The following is a 12,209-nucleotide window of genomic DNA, read 5'->3' as shown; positions in this document are numbered from 1 at the left end:
AACGGGGTCAGGTGGAACGTCACATTTTTAGGGCTGAAACTTATTTTCATTATTGATTAATCTGCAGTATGTTTTCTCAATTACTTGTTTGGTCTGTAAAATGTCAAAGGAAATAAAAAATGCCTGCCACATTTGTTGGGGGTATTGTTTGGTATCATTATTGGCAGAAAATATCTTCACTAGTCTTGCTATTCTGACAAACTGTAGCTCACACACATTCACTGATACATTCATGGTTCAATACAAATACAAATTGGTTGAAATGTTGAACTTTTTAGCAAGCAGTTGCTTATTCACAGATCAGTTACAGCTGAAGTTATGTTTCTGTTTCAGCTGGTGAATGTAAGTCCAATATTAGTGCTCTCTTTTAGCTCTGTGTTTGGTCTCTACCAACTCCTGAGGGAAAGATCTGATTCTTTAGCCACTAAATCCTCCACTGTGTTCACCAGCTGGTCTCTAACTGTGTCAGTGAGCTGTTTGGTGCTGAGCAGGGAGTCTACAGTGGACTTTACAGCTTTTTACACTGAAAACCGCCGCCTGCTGCTAAAGACGACACTATGAGAGCTGTGAAAGTGGACCGAAACAGTGAAGTTGCGGGCTGGACAGTTAAGCAATGAGCTAAACTCACCGTAAATCTCTGTCAAGCCAAGGGAAGCTGCTGGTGTACAGTAATTCTCTGTAGATTCATCACAGGGAACAACCCCTTTCTTTTGTTCGCTGTGATTATTTTGAAGCTTGTGCATGTTACAATAAGTTGATTCTAACGTATTTTGGATCTCAGTGAATATTTTTTGTTGGTGTGCCAGACAAGTAAACCAGGCCCGGCCTCAGCCTCTCAGCGACTTTTAGTTTGTTTCCTGCAGTCGCTACAATAGTCGTCATCATCATCCACCTGAATATTACTATCTGACCTGTTGGACGTGAGTTATCTGAGGTCTGAAATGATACTGTGCACCCCTTCCTCTTGACACGACCACATCTTCTCCACTGATTCTTGGTCAAATGTCTCTAAAAGCTTCTGGCGGATGCAACAAATGCAGAAAATCAAACCTGTTCCAGAAACTTAAATGGCGGACTAAAGTTTCAGACTCAGTGGTAGTATTTATTTTTAGAGGTGCAACAATTTTGGACGAAAAAGAAAATTCAGTGTGCAAAGGCCTTAAGCTGGGGGGCATGTGAGGCCAACTTTCGGGTAAATGGGACCCTGCAGGTAAAGCTTGCGGGCTGTTGATTCTCAGTGGGATTGGAAGCATAGCAACCGTCTCACATAACTGGATGCAAGATTAAAGTTATTTTGCAACTTTGAACTATTGCACATTGAGAACACCTGCCATCATAAATAATGAAGAATATGATCTTTGTACAGAATTATTTGTAAAAATGTTGACCCCAACCAACCTCATCTATTGTAGCCTACATTTTACTTTAAAAATCAATGAATTAAATAATATTCTTGCAACATTAAAAAACTGATGGTCAAAATATGTTTGGGTTTTATCCCTTGTATGGTGTCTTATAGGGCTATTAAAGTTTTACTCGGGCTCCTCTTTGTAGTGCAGTTGAATAGCGGTGGTGTGGAGGGTTGTGAATGCGCGCAGTGAGAGTGGAGTAGAGGTGGAGGAGGTGGAGGAGGTGCAGGGGTGTGAATCTTAAACCCTGTTAATCCTGCTGTCCTCAATCTCTGCCTGCCTGTACCGGAGGAGGAGGCGACAGGACGGGTCACACACTCTGCTCCTCTGCAGCCAAACTTTGTCAGCTCCGACACATTCAGACACATAACCGGCTCCTGGCTGTCAACTTGTCCTCTGTATCGCACCTGCTGAAAGGCAAAGAGACGACAGGTCAGTCTGTGGAGACGTCGCGTTCACTCGGAGTTAATCCTGCTCTCCGGAGGATCTTAGATCTCTGCTGCGATGAGCGCGGCGGAGAGCCCCGACACCGACTCCAACAAACTGGAGTCAGTGATACAGGTGAGGCGCACCGGGCTGTCCTCCATCCTCCATCGCTTATTCAACATATACTGTGTTTATTGTGGCACTGCTGTGTGACGCATAAAGCTGCTGGTTAATGTGAGTGTGTGTGTTGTGTTTTCATTACGCAGCAGTTTGACGTGACCACTGTGGCACCACCTGGTCTTGTTTCACTTTCCAAACACATCACCACCATCATCTCTCACATGCCTGTCTGTGGAGCTTTTCTGTATGATTTGCTGGGTTGTTTTTGTCTCTCATGGCTCATTTCCTCTCTAAATGTCTCAAAGTAAAGCATCAAATGTGTGTGTTTTGTGCACCAGAGGCTGGAGGAGAGTGTTTTGTCTGAGGAGAAGAGGTTGACCGTCCGGGGCCCTTCACCAGACGCCCCCCCTACATGTCTACCAGCACGAGTTAGAGAGATCGTCACAAAGAACCTCAGTGATAGCTGTGAGTGACCCCAATCTGCTCCCCCATCATGTCAAATGTATGTTTGAACGCTTCTTTCCTGTAATCGTTGTCTCTGTGTGCCCTTTGCCTCAGCAGCCGGGGCCATGTCTTCAGTCATGTCCCTCCAGGAGGAGAACCGGGTGCTGCAGGGTGAGCTGGGGAGGCTGGAGGACCTGCTGGCACACAGCAGAGCTGACCGAGACGAGCTCGCCATCAAGTACGGTGCCATTAGTGAGAGGGTAAGACACCAGGACAACAATAACTTGTATTAAAAGGCAAAGTGAGTTGAGAAGTGGATGAGAGATATGACTGTGAGTAAGTTAAGTATCATGGTTTCTACACATGACTGTACCTCATCTCCACTCTTTGTGTAAAAAGTAAAATCTCAAGACTTTCCATATCCTCAAGGTTACAAATGCACCCAAAGGGAATGCTGTGGCACTTTCCTGTTTTCCCATTTCATTTCTTTGTCTGAGATTTGCTGGTCTCCCAGGTGATGGGGGCTGGAATGAACTGAAGTGGAATGTTGCCATGGTGTCTGTCACCCTGGGCGACTGTAAACAGGGGCTCGAGAGGAGGTGTAGTGGTGGGTGGGCGCCACACATCTCATTTGGGGTTGAATGTATCTGCATCCAGACACAAAAGATAACTCAGATGTTTTCCTTCAAAGCAAGAAGGTCATTTATGAAACTGTGTTCATAACTGTACACCAGTGACTGCTCTTCATCCTGCAGTATTTGGGATGTCCCACATTCTGCAATAGCCTGCAGAAAGTTTGCTGCAACAGGTTGTTATTAAAAAGCTTTTAGGAGGAGAGTGGACTTTAATCTCCTTTCTTATCAACGAATTTCATTTAATGAAATTAAGGTAAATAGTTGGTCACACTGGGATGCTGCAGCTCTTTCTGCTGCTGTAGGTATCAGAAACACTTGCCACTTATTATACCTGCATTGATAATTATTAGCTCAGTTTGGATAAAAATACAAAAAAATGTGAGAAAGCAACAGTTAACAATACTGGGGCTACAAAATATGCAGAAAAAACAATGATCCTGAAAACAATACAGTGTGAAGTATAAATTTGTGCTTGCTGTCTGCTACATAATTCATTATTAATACACAAAGGAAATATAAATACCATTAAAATAGACATTGAGGATAAAGGATAAAGACATCATGAAAATACTACAAACATGTAGTTTGTAAATGACTACAAAAACTACATGACCCAAAGTAGTTAACTAGGCCACTGAAAAAGCTAGTGAGATTTAAATGTAGTTAAACTAGGATGGCAAAACCAAGGACAACAGGCAGGGACATCATAGGAGAAGGTGAAATGCATAACATATTGTAAAACAGAAAATGAAAAGAAGCAAGGTTACATTGTTGTATCACAGATAATGGGTCCTTTATGTCCATGATCGTCCTTTAAGATCACCAAGGTCCTCATGATCCTTGATTTTGATTCCTGGAAAGCCAGGGTATTTTTAAGGAGGGAGAATTCTCCCACTCATTTATGAGCTATAGTCCATTCTGTATGTTTTAATACCAGGGGAATAAAACAAAATAAACAGTCAAATAAGATTTCCATTTTTTCCAATATTTTTCACATAATTTTGTGGCATGTCTCAGAGAAAAAGTCAGCTGTTCCATAACATACATTTCCTTAACTATTTCTATCCAGTCAGAGGTTATTAGAGACTCTTCACTCAGCCATTTCCTGGTTCTTGCTTTTTTACAGCCTACTAATAGTATTTGTAATAAATATCTGACCTGCTTTGACAGCCCAGTTGGCACATTTCCCATATAAATTACACTGAAGTTAAAATCCAGCTCTAAACTCATTTTTGATCTGATCAAAGAAAGAGAAGATATTTTAGGACACTCCCAAAAGATATGAAAATGACCAGCAGACATGTTATCACACATTATCTAGCAGTTGCCATGTTTGAAGTATATTTTTAAATACTATGAGGTAATTTCTCTTGAAAATGATGCACTTCTATTTATAAATACACATAATTGTTGCATAAAATAGTGTACTGATTTAGAGTACCAGTTATTTGTAGAATAGCCATGTTTTGCCTGCAGTATATCAGCGCTACTAAGTTTGATCAAAATTTGACCCTAAAGCTCCAACACAACACAGCACAACTAAATGAACCTTTTGTTGACATTGTTTTGCCAGCAGCTGTTTCCAAGGTCAGGAACGAACTTTCAGTCTCAAAGCATGATGGGATTTACAGTACGTGTAAATCTGTGAGATAAACATCACCCCCTGCCTCTTACTTTTAATTAAACCCACAGCTGGAGCAGGCGCTACGTTTTGAGACGGGAGATGGCGACCATGATTCACCAGAGTCACGCAGCCTGGCACAGCAGAACGTGGACCTGCGCAGGCGGCTGGATGAGGAGCAGGCGGCCTACAAGCGTAAACTCACTGCGTATCAGGAGGGTCAGCAGAGGCAGGCGCAGCTCGTGCAGAAGCTGCAGGCCAAGGTCTGATTGTTTTACTCCGTCTTTAGTTGAGATGTAGTCGGCGGGGACGTTATAAGTCAGTAATCGTTTTCTTGCTTCTTCAGGTGCTTCAGTACAAAAAGAGGTGTGGGGATCTGGAGCAGGTGGTGCAGGAGCGCTCCTCAGAGTTGGAAAAACACAGGCTGAGTGTGAGTGGCGTTTATTGATTTTGACTTTTTGAAAGACGACATTGACTTTCCACAAATAACACTTAAACATATGAACTATCTCCTCGTTCAGAGCCAGAGCGAGTCATCAAATGGTCGCCATCAAGACGAAGCCAGCAGCAACCTGGAGGACGCTTTAATCCGTCTGGAGGAAGAACAGCAGAGGTGACTGATTACATGAGACGTGTCACATGTCTCCTGGGCCCGTGTGCATCAGACACCTCAGAATATCACATTGTTCTCACCTGACTTGCTCCATCAACAAAATGTGTTTTCCCCCGTGTGTTTTCAGGAGCAGCAGTTTGTCTGCGGTGAACGCCATGCTGAGAGAGCAGCTGGAGCAGGCCAGTTTGGCCAATGAGGCCCTGAGCCAGGACATCCGCAGGCTCTCTGCTGATTGGACGAAAGCCAGGGAGGAACTGGAACAAAAGGAGTCTGACTGGAGGAGAGAGGAGGAGGTGAGAGAGGGATGCTTACAAAACATTAAACATTTTAAATGGAGAAAAATGTGAAGATAATTTACATGTTATTTTCCTGCTCCCCTTTCAGTCTTTCCACAGTTACTTCAGCACTGAGCACAGCCGACTGCTGACGCTGTGGCGGCAAGTGGTCGGATTTCGGAGGCATGTCTGTGAACTGAAGAGCGCAACTGAAAGGTATTAACTGTTTGCCACATCATGTTCATCCTGTGTTCTGATATGATGGTACTAACATTGTCCCTCTGTGTCAATCTCTCTCCGATCTCAGGGACTTGTCAGATATGCGTAACGAGCTGGCTCGGGCGTCCCACTCTGCTCAGGTGTCCTGTGCAGGTCTGTCTGCCACCCTGCACACCCGCGAGGGAGGAACAGCTCTGGCCCTGGAGCGAGAGAAGGCCCTGCGGGTTCAGCTGGAGCAGCAGCTGAGAGAACGAGTGTCAGAGATGATGAATCTTCAGACCAGAACAGACGCAGAGAGAAGTGAGCTCAACCTCAGGTCAGTGACTGCGTTTAGATCTCTGACAGGCCTCAGAAAAATTCAACTCTACAAATATTCTTATTTTTCTTTAAAGATGTCAAAATAATTTCAAAGCAAATAAAATGCATTTTTGCAAAGAGCTTTTGGCTACAAAAAAAAAATTCATGAATTTTAAATTGACTTATTTCTAATCACACATTTTTTCAAATGCATTCTGGACTGATTATAGTTACTTGTGTTTTTTAATGTGATTACATAATCCTAACTACATGTAATCCATTACTACCCAACCCTGCGTACAGATTTGTGCTTAATTAAACAACATTTGTATGAAGGCTTTCTTTGTGTGTTGCTTTTCAGGTTGTCAGATTCGGTGCGAGAGGCGGAAAGACTAAAGGGCCAAATAGAAGAGAAAGACAGAGAGGTTGTCGTACTGATGAGGAGACTTGAGGTGAGACAGCGGCCATTTTTCCTTATGGTCAAAATTTTAAAAACGCATCAATGTGACACACTGTTGCATGGGCTAACATGCTCCTCCATTACCGTGAACACACACACACACACACACACACACACACACACACACACAGTAGTTTATTTTGAGATTGTCCTGCCCACACTCTCCTGCTGTTGTAAACAATCACTATTCTTCCAAATGTCAATCCACAGCTGAAAGTAGTCCCTAACAAACACAGTATTTACTCCTGTTTGACTAATATTTGCCAAAAGTTACAGTGCCCTGCTGTTTGAGCCTCATTTAAACATAAAACTATTTATATCGACCTGTTTTTAAAGTCCCCCTCCACACACTTTTAAAGTATGTAAAAATACTCTTCTATAATAAGGCTCATATTTTGTTTAACATGGTTTTCCCACATAAAAAGCTGAGGAGTTGAAAGCAGATCCACTTTTTGTCCGTCATTGAGAAGTTCTTGATCTGGCCCCTGCCCCACCATCCATTGCTGCTTGTGCTAGGTTTTGCTTTCCACTTTCTCCAGCACTGAGCACTACTAGCGTTAGCTTTACCAGTGAACGAGCAGTCTGCATTAAGATGGCTAGCATTAGCTTTAAAGGAAACATTTGAGAGATTCAGTCATACATGTTTGAGCCTCAGTCAGACTCAGACTCAGATGATTAGTCTGTTGTGCACCGAAAGCAGCAGACTCAGACTCAGATGATTAGTCTGTTGTGCACCGAAAGCAGTGATTAGCAGCGTGTTAGAGTACTTGGTCTTCTATTTGTTTGTTAGCTTGTAACAGGCAGCGACTGACACAGCATTATTGGTTGTGAAACATACAATAATATCTGCTACAGTGTTACAGTGTGTTCACGTTGGTACAGTTTACATCCAAAAACTGCACACTCTACCATGTTTGCTGTCAAAACATTTAATATACTAATTCAAACTCTGCTCTCTGTACTGACAAGTCCACTCTGCTGAGGGTTTAGGTTTCTTTGCCGATGTTGAGTCAAAGTTTGTTTCCCATCGATATGTGTTTCCCTTACTAGGCAGTGATTAGCTTTGGTAGTAGGGATTTACCTAATCTAGTTTGCCCGGTGTTTGTTTGAAAAACACATTTTTGAGCGAAGGGGCTCTTTAAGGAGTCACGCATGTCTTCAATAGGAACGAATCGACTTCTGGTGTGAAGCCACAGACCGAAAAGTCAGAAATATTTAAAAGAAGACTAATTGTATTTGCATTGTAGATTTTGGTCTTTTCTCAGGATTTGATGACGAGAAGGAAAATATATCCTTTAAGGCTATAAAACTTTTTCAATCTTGTGTTTCTCCTCTGGGTGACTGAGGTGTCTGTGCTTCATTCTGTTTTCCCTCAGGAGCAGAGTGGTAACGATGAGACTGACATGCAGGTGATGAGAGCTCACACTGAGACGCTGGTCGACACCCTGCGCGACATCGCTCAGGTACACAACTGCACATATGCACATGATTTTATATCACAAAGATGGCAGTGCTTTATTTTAATTTTTAAAACATTTTTTGTAGACGGTTTTGTCTGACGGAGAGTCGTCGTCAGAGGCAGACCAGGACAACTCCGGGGCTCCGTTGCTGGCATTGATCCGAGGCTCCTCCCCTCATCGCTCCTCCTCTCCTCGCAGGTCGTCCTCCCCCTCTCGGGCCTCATCCTCGCTGTCTCCTCTTTCTGAGGCGGCGCTGTCAGCTCTGCGCTCTGCAGTCACAAACAAGACACTCCAGCTGCAGGTGACATGTCAATTCATTCATTTCATTTCATCAAGTGCTTCTGGAACATTCAATTATTTTTGTTTATGGACCTTTTATGTGCTGAGAACACAGGGACAACTAAAAATAATGCTGGTTTTGTAACAGCTGTGAGTTTTCATAGTAATCTTTTAATTGGTTATTATAATTCGCATGTATCAAGACAATTTAAATTTAAATACTCACATACTTCAAACCATACTTAAAGGGAGAGAGAGGGGACTATGCCATATTTTTTACTTACAGACACAATTTAAACCAGAGTCCCTGTAGTCACAACATTACAGCAGGCCTTTAGGCTTTCACAGACACAATGAGAGCAGATGTCTACTCACTAGCAGAGCTCAAAGGGACAATTCACTCAAATAACAGCTGTTAATTGTGGTTTTGTTTGCCTAAATATTTGTCTCTAAGATGCCTCTATCCAAATACAGAGGGGTTTAATAGAATTTCATAGTTGGTGCTCAGCAAAATGATATAAAACAATTGTCCCTGTTACCCTGAGTTTGCATCTGAACTACTTTTTTATGCTTGCAGGATGTTCGAGGCCGTCTGCTCTCTGCCCAGTCCTCGCTTCAACAGTTGCGCAAACAGCTCTCAGAGACTGATTTGGCCAAAAAAGATGCAGAGCAGCGAAACCAAGCTCTGCAGAGAGAGCGGGACGCTGCTCAGAGAGAGAGGGAGACCACACAAAGAGAAAAGGACCGTCTGAAGCAGGAGAGAGACACGCTGGCCAGGTTTACAGACACTTATATCACCTTTTTACAATCTTCTAATCCTAATCCTTGAAACTACAACTCCTATAACTTCAACACACTGTTCTCCTTCACACATCACGAACACTGCAGTGAGAAGGCGAGCCTGGAGAAGACAGCGCAGGCAGCACAGAGCAGCAACCACATCCTGCAGATGGACTGCGAGAAGCTACAGCTGACTGTGGCGTCCATGCAGCGAGAGCGGGATCACGAGAGGGAGGAAAAGGAGGCCGCTGTTCAGGAGAGAGAGCGGGCAAAGGCAGAGACTCAGAGGATGTAAGTAGGTTAATTGATGGTGACTAAGTGAATGCGATGAGGACACTAATCCACAAAGTGTGGTGCAGGCAACACACAATGCATATGCCCACAGGAAGCCATTCAAAAGATCTGTGTTAGCTTCATATACAGAGATCATCTTCATTTAAAAAAGTTACCATAACCAAAACAACACCTGACACCTGTGAACAGATATGATGCAAACTCTCAAAACTTTTTATGATGCAAAAGAAACACATTATAAAACGACAGTTAAAACAATTAAAAAGTCCTATGAGACTATAAATAAAAACAAGCTAAAATACAATGACAAGAGTAAAAGTTACAGTGCAGTGTAAGAAATGAATAATTGTTTAATTTAATTTATGGCAGCAGCACACAGGAAAGTCTTCAGGCCTGATTTAAAAGAACTAAGTTGCAGCAGACCTGCAGTTTTCTGGGAGTTTGTTCCAGATATGTGATGCAGAAAACTAAACGCTGCTTCTCAATGTTTAGTCTTGACTCAGGGGACACAAAGCAGTCCTGTCCCAGAAGACCTGTGAGGTCCGGATGGTTCATAATGTGGCAGAAAATCAGTAATGTATTTGGTCCCTGAACCATTCAGTGCTTTACAAACCAACTAACCAACAGTTGACATCAATTTTTCAACAGACGGGAAGCCAGTGTGAAGACATCAGATGCAAAGCACCATAGCAGAGCTGCCCTGACACCTTTACACCATAAAATTAATTTTTCACACATCAGACAAGCCAGCTGACTCAGCTCACTGAGCCACAGTGCCTCTATTTGTCTTCTTCTGCATGCATTTGTCCAACAGATTTAGTAGTTTTAAAATGACTTCTGCTGTAATTATGACTTCTGTTGTGTGTCTTATCTGGAGCACACACTGTATGTCACCTTCTACTGGGCCCTTAGCACCGTGCTACTCTTTATGTTTTGCTGCAGACAAAAGCAGTTGGAGCAGAGTGAGAGTCGAGGCTCCGCTCAGCGTGGAGAGCTGTCCGCAGTGAGGGAGACTCAACAGCAGGGGGAGGTTGAGCGGCAGCTGCTGGACAGGGAGAAAGCCCAACTCTCTGAGGCACTGGCTCGGGTAAAAAAAAATAAAAAAGTGTGCTCATATTAGTTTTTGCAGATTTAATACTGTTGTGAGTGACCTTTGTGTGGCCCTCATTCCCCCCTCCAGGCTGAGGGCAGTAACGCAGAGCTCTCTCTGCTGCTCAACAAGCTGCAGTCTGAGGATGCAGCTCTCAGGGACTCTCTGGCCAAGATGGGAAGCATGAATGAGGGACTGGCCCAGGACAAAACTAACCTTAACAGCTACATTCTCCAGGTGAAGTCATCTCAGCAGTGTTTGACCTCTTGAAGGTTCAGTATGCTTGAAATAAACTAGTTCACAATGTGTCCAACCACATTCTGTTAGCATTTTTAGCTGTGCCAAATGCCTGCAGTCATGGCTCATTTGCCTGTATAACACTACATGGCTTATCTGTCTCCATCTATCCCTCCTTGGCGTGTCATGTAGTGTCAATGCACAGATTTACAAACAGGGATAAGGGCGCATTCATGATGTTGCCCTCGGCTACACACACAAAAACAAAAAGTCACAAAAGCAGTATTGTCAAGAGTGAAAACAAAAAGCTAAAGAGAAGTGAATCAATGTGAGCGTCTCAGCCTCCTCTCTGAGTCTCATCCTTTGCTCTGTCTCTTAGCTGGAGGAGGAAAAGGCCCTGCTGCAGGTTCAGAAACGGGAGGTGGAGCAGGAGAAGCTGACCATCAGAGATGAGCTTGTGCGGTTGGAGCAGGACCGGCTGGAGCTGGACTCAACCCGCATCACGCTGCACCAGTCGCTGCAGGATGCTGAGCTAAGCCGTGTTGGGATGGAGGCAGAGCTGCAGAGTCTCAGGGCTGAGAGATTTAAGCTGCAGGAGAAAGTCACCCAGGTACATACCAGATTATATGACATCATCATTTAAAGGCTAAGTCCAGCCTAAAAACACTTAAGCAAAAGCTATGGGTGATGCACTGATTAGGAAGGTGATGTGACCTCATTTAGAGACACTTCTTATGCAGCTATGTGCTTTACAGATGTTTATTTTGCTAAAACATCAAAGGAATCTGTCAGTAAAATTTTTATTCCTTTGTTTGATTGTTTCTTGTCACTCATGTTGCTTTATGTTTTGGTGTTTGTTGACAGCTCTGTGGCGAGGTGACCTCTCTGGGCTCAGAGCTGAGTCTTGCCAGAGGAGAGGGCCAGAGGAACGAGGTGGCCTTAGAGGAGGCCGGCCGCAGTCGGACAGAACTGGCCCGAGACAAAGCAGCTCTGGTGGTCCAGCTCACAGCATCTGAGAGAGAAAACACTGTGCTGTCAGAGGAACTGGCTGCTTTCAGGTGTGTGTTGTTGTTTGTTAACGACACAGGCATTTTGACATGAGAGAGTGTGTGTTTAACTCGTCTGTAACCACGCAGGTCGGAGCGTGAGTCCCTGGAAACCAGTCTGTTTGAGGTGCAGCAGCAGCTCGTTCAGGTGGAGTCTCGTAGAGAGCAGCTGGAGACGGAGAACCAAAGCCTTCGAGTCCGCTGTGAGACTGCAGCAGGTGGGTGACAAAGTTGGTAGAAGAGAGAGGAGGATTTTGTCGAGTCAAAAATAAGACACAAATATGTCCGTTTAAAGGGACAGTTCACACCAAAATCAAAAACACATATTTTTCCTCTTACCTGTAGCGCTACTTATCAGACTAGATTGTTTTGCTGTGAGTTGCAGAGTGTTGGAGATATCAGCTGTAGAGATGTCTGCCTTCTCTCTGATATAATTGAACTAGGTGGCACTCGGGTTGTCGTGCTGAAAGGGCCCAAAAAAACATTTGAAAAACTTTGCAGCAA

At 43.8% G+C, this 12,209-nt stretch overlaps 1 protein-coding gene across 5 annotated transcripts in view; it reads left to right on the top strand.

Annotated features, from left to right (window-relative positions):
- The window catches only part of LOC126385657 (rootletin-like), a 28,171-nt gene that overhangs the window by 1,434 nt on the left and 14,528 nt on the right, over nucleotides 1–12,209 (top strand). For 2 of the 5 annotated variants that reach the window (XM_050037512.1, XM_050037510.1), the window contains exons 2-19: nucleotides 2,294–2,420; nucleotides 2,514–2,659; nucleotides 4,727–4,918; nucleotides 5,002–5,085; nucleotides 5,177–5,268; nucleotides 5,396–5,561; nucleotides 5,653–5,759; nucleotides 5,851–6,078; nucleotides 6,421–6,511; nucleotides 7,896–7,982; nucleotides 8,065–8,280; nucleotides 8,836–9,035; nucleotides 9,147–9,329; nucleotides 10,275–10,419; nucleotides 10,513–10,659; nucleotides 11,039–11,269; nucleotides 11,524–11,717; nucleotides 11,796–11,923. In XM_050037512.1, the coding sequence (XP_049893469.1) occupies nucleotides 2,525–2,659; nucleotides 4,727–4,918; nucleotides 5,002–5,085; nucleotides 5,177–5,268; nucleotides 5,396–5,561; nucleotides 5,653–5,759; nucleotides 5,851–6,078; nucleotides 6,421–6,511; nucleotides 7,896–7,982; nucleotides 8,065–8,280; nucleotides 8,836–9,035; nucleotides 9,147–9,329; nucleotides 10,275–10,419; nucleotides 10,513–10,659; nucleotides 11,039–11,269; nucleotides 11,524–11,717; nucleotides 11,796–11,923 (2,626 nt within the window). In that variant the 5' untranslated portion in view covers nucleotides 2,294–2,420; nucleotides 2,514–2,524. Of the gene's footprint in view, nucleotides 1–1,635; nucleotides 1,971–2,293; nucleotides 2,421–2,513; nucleotides 2,660–4,726; nucleotides 4,919–5,001; nucleotides 5,086–5,176; nucleotides 5,269–5,395; nucleotides 5,562–5,652; nucleotides 5,760–5,850; nucleotides 6,079–6,420; nucleotides 6,512–7,895; nucleotides 7,983–8,064; nucleotides 8,281–8,835; nucleotides 9,036–9,146; nucleotides 9,330–10,274; nucleotides 10,420–10,512; nucleotides 10,660–11,038; nucleotides 11,270–11,523; nucleotides 11,718–11,795; nucleotides 11,924–12,209 lie in introns of those variants that run through there. The other 3 variants (XM_050037508.1, XM_050037507.1, XM_050037511.1) reach the window with 3 other exon arrangements.

This window comes from Epinephelus moara, chromosome 24, assembly GCF_006386435.1.
Source record: "Epinephelus moara isolate mb chromosome 24, YSFRI_EMoa_1.0, whole genome shotgun sequence".
NCBI classification, from domain to species: domain Eukaryota; kingdom Metazoa; phylum Chordata; class Actinopteri; order Perciformes; family Serranidae; genus Epinephelus; species Epinephelus moara.
The sequence above is the reverse complement of the archived record's forward strand: the minus strand, read 5'-3'. Positions and strand labels throughout refer to the sequence as shown.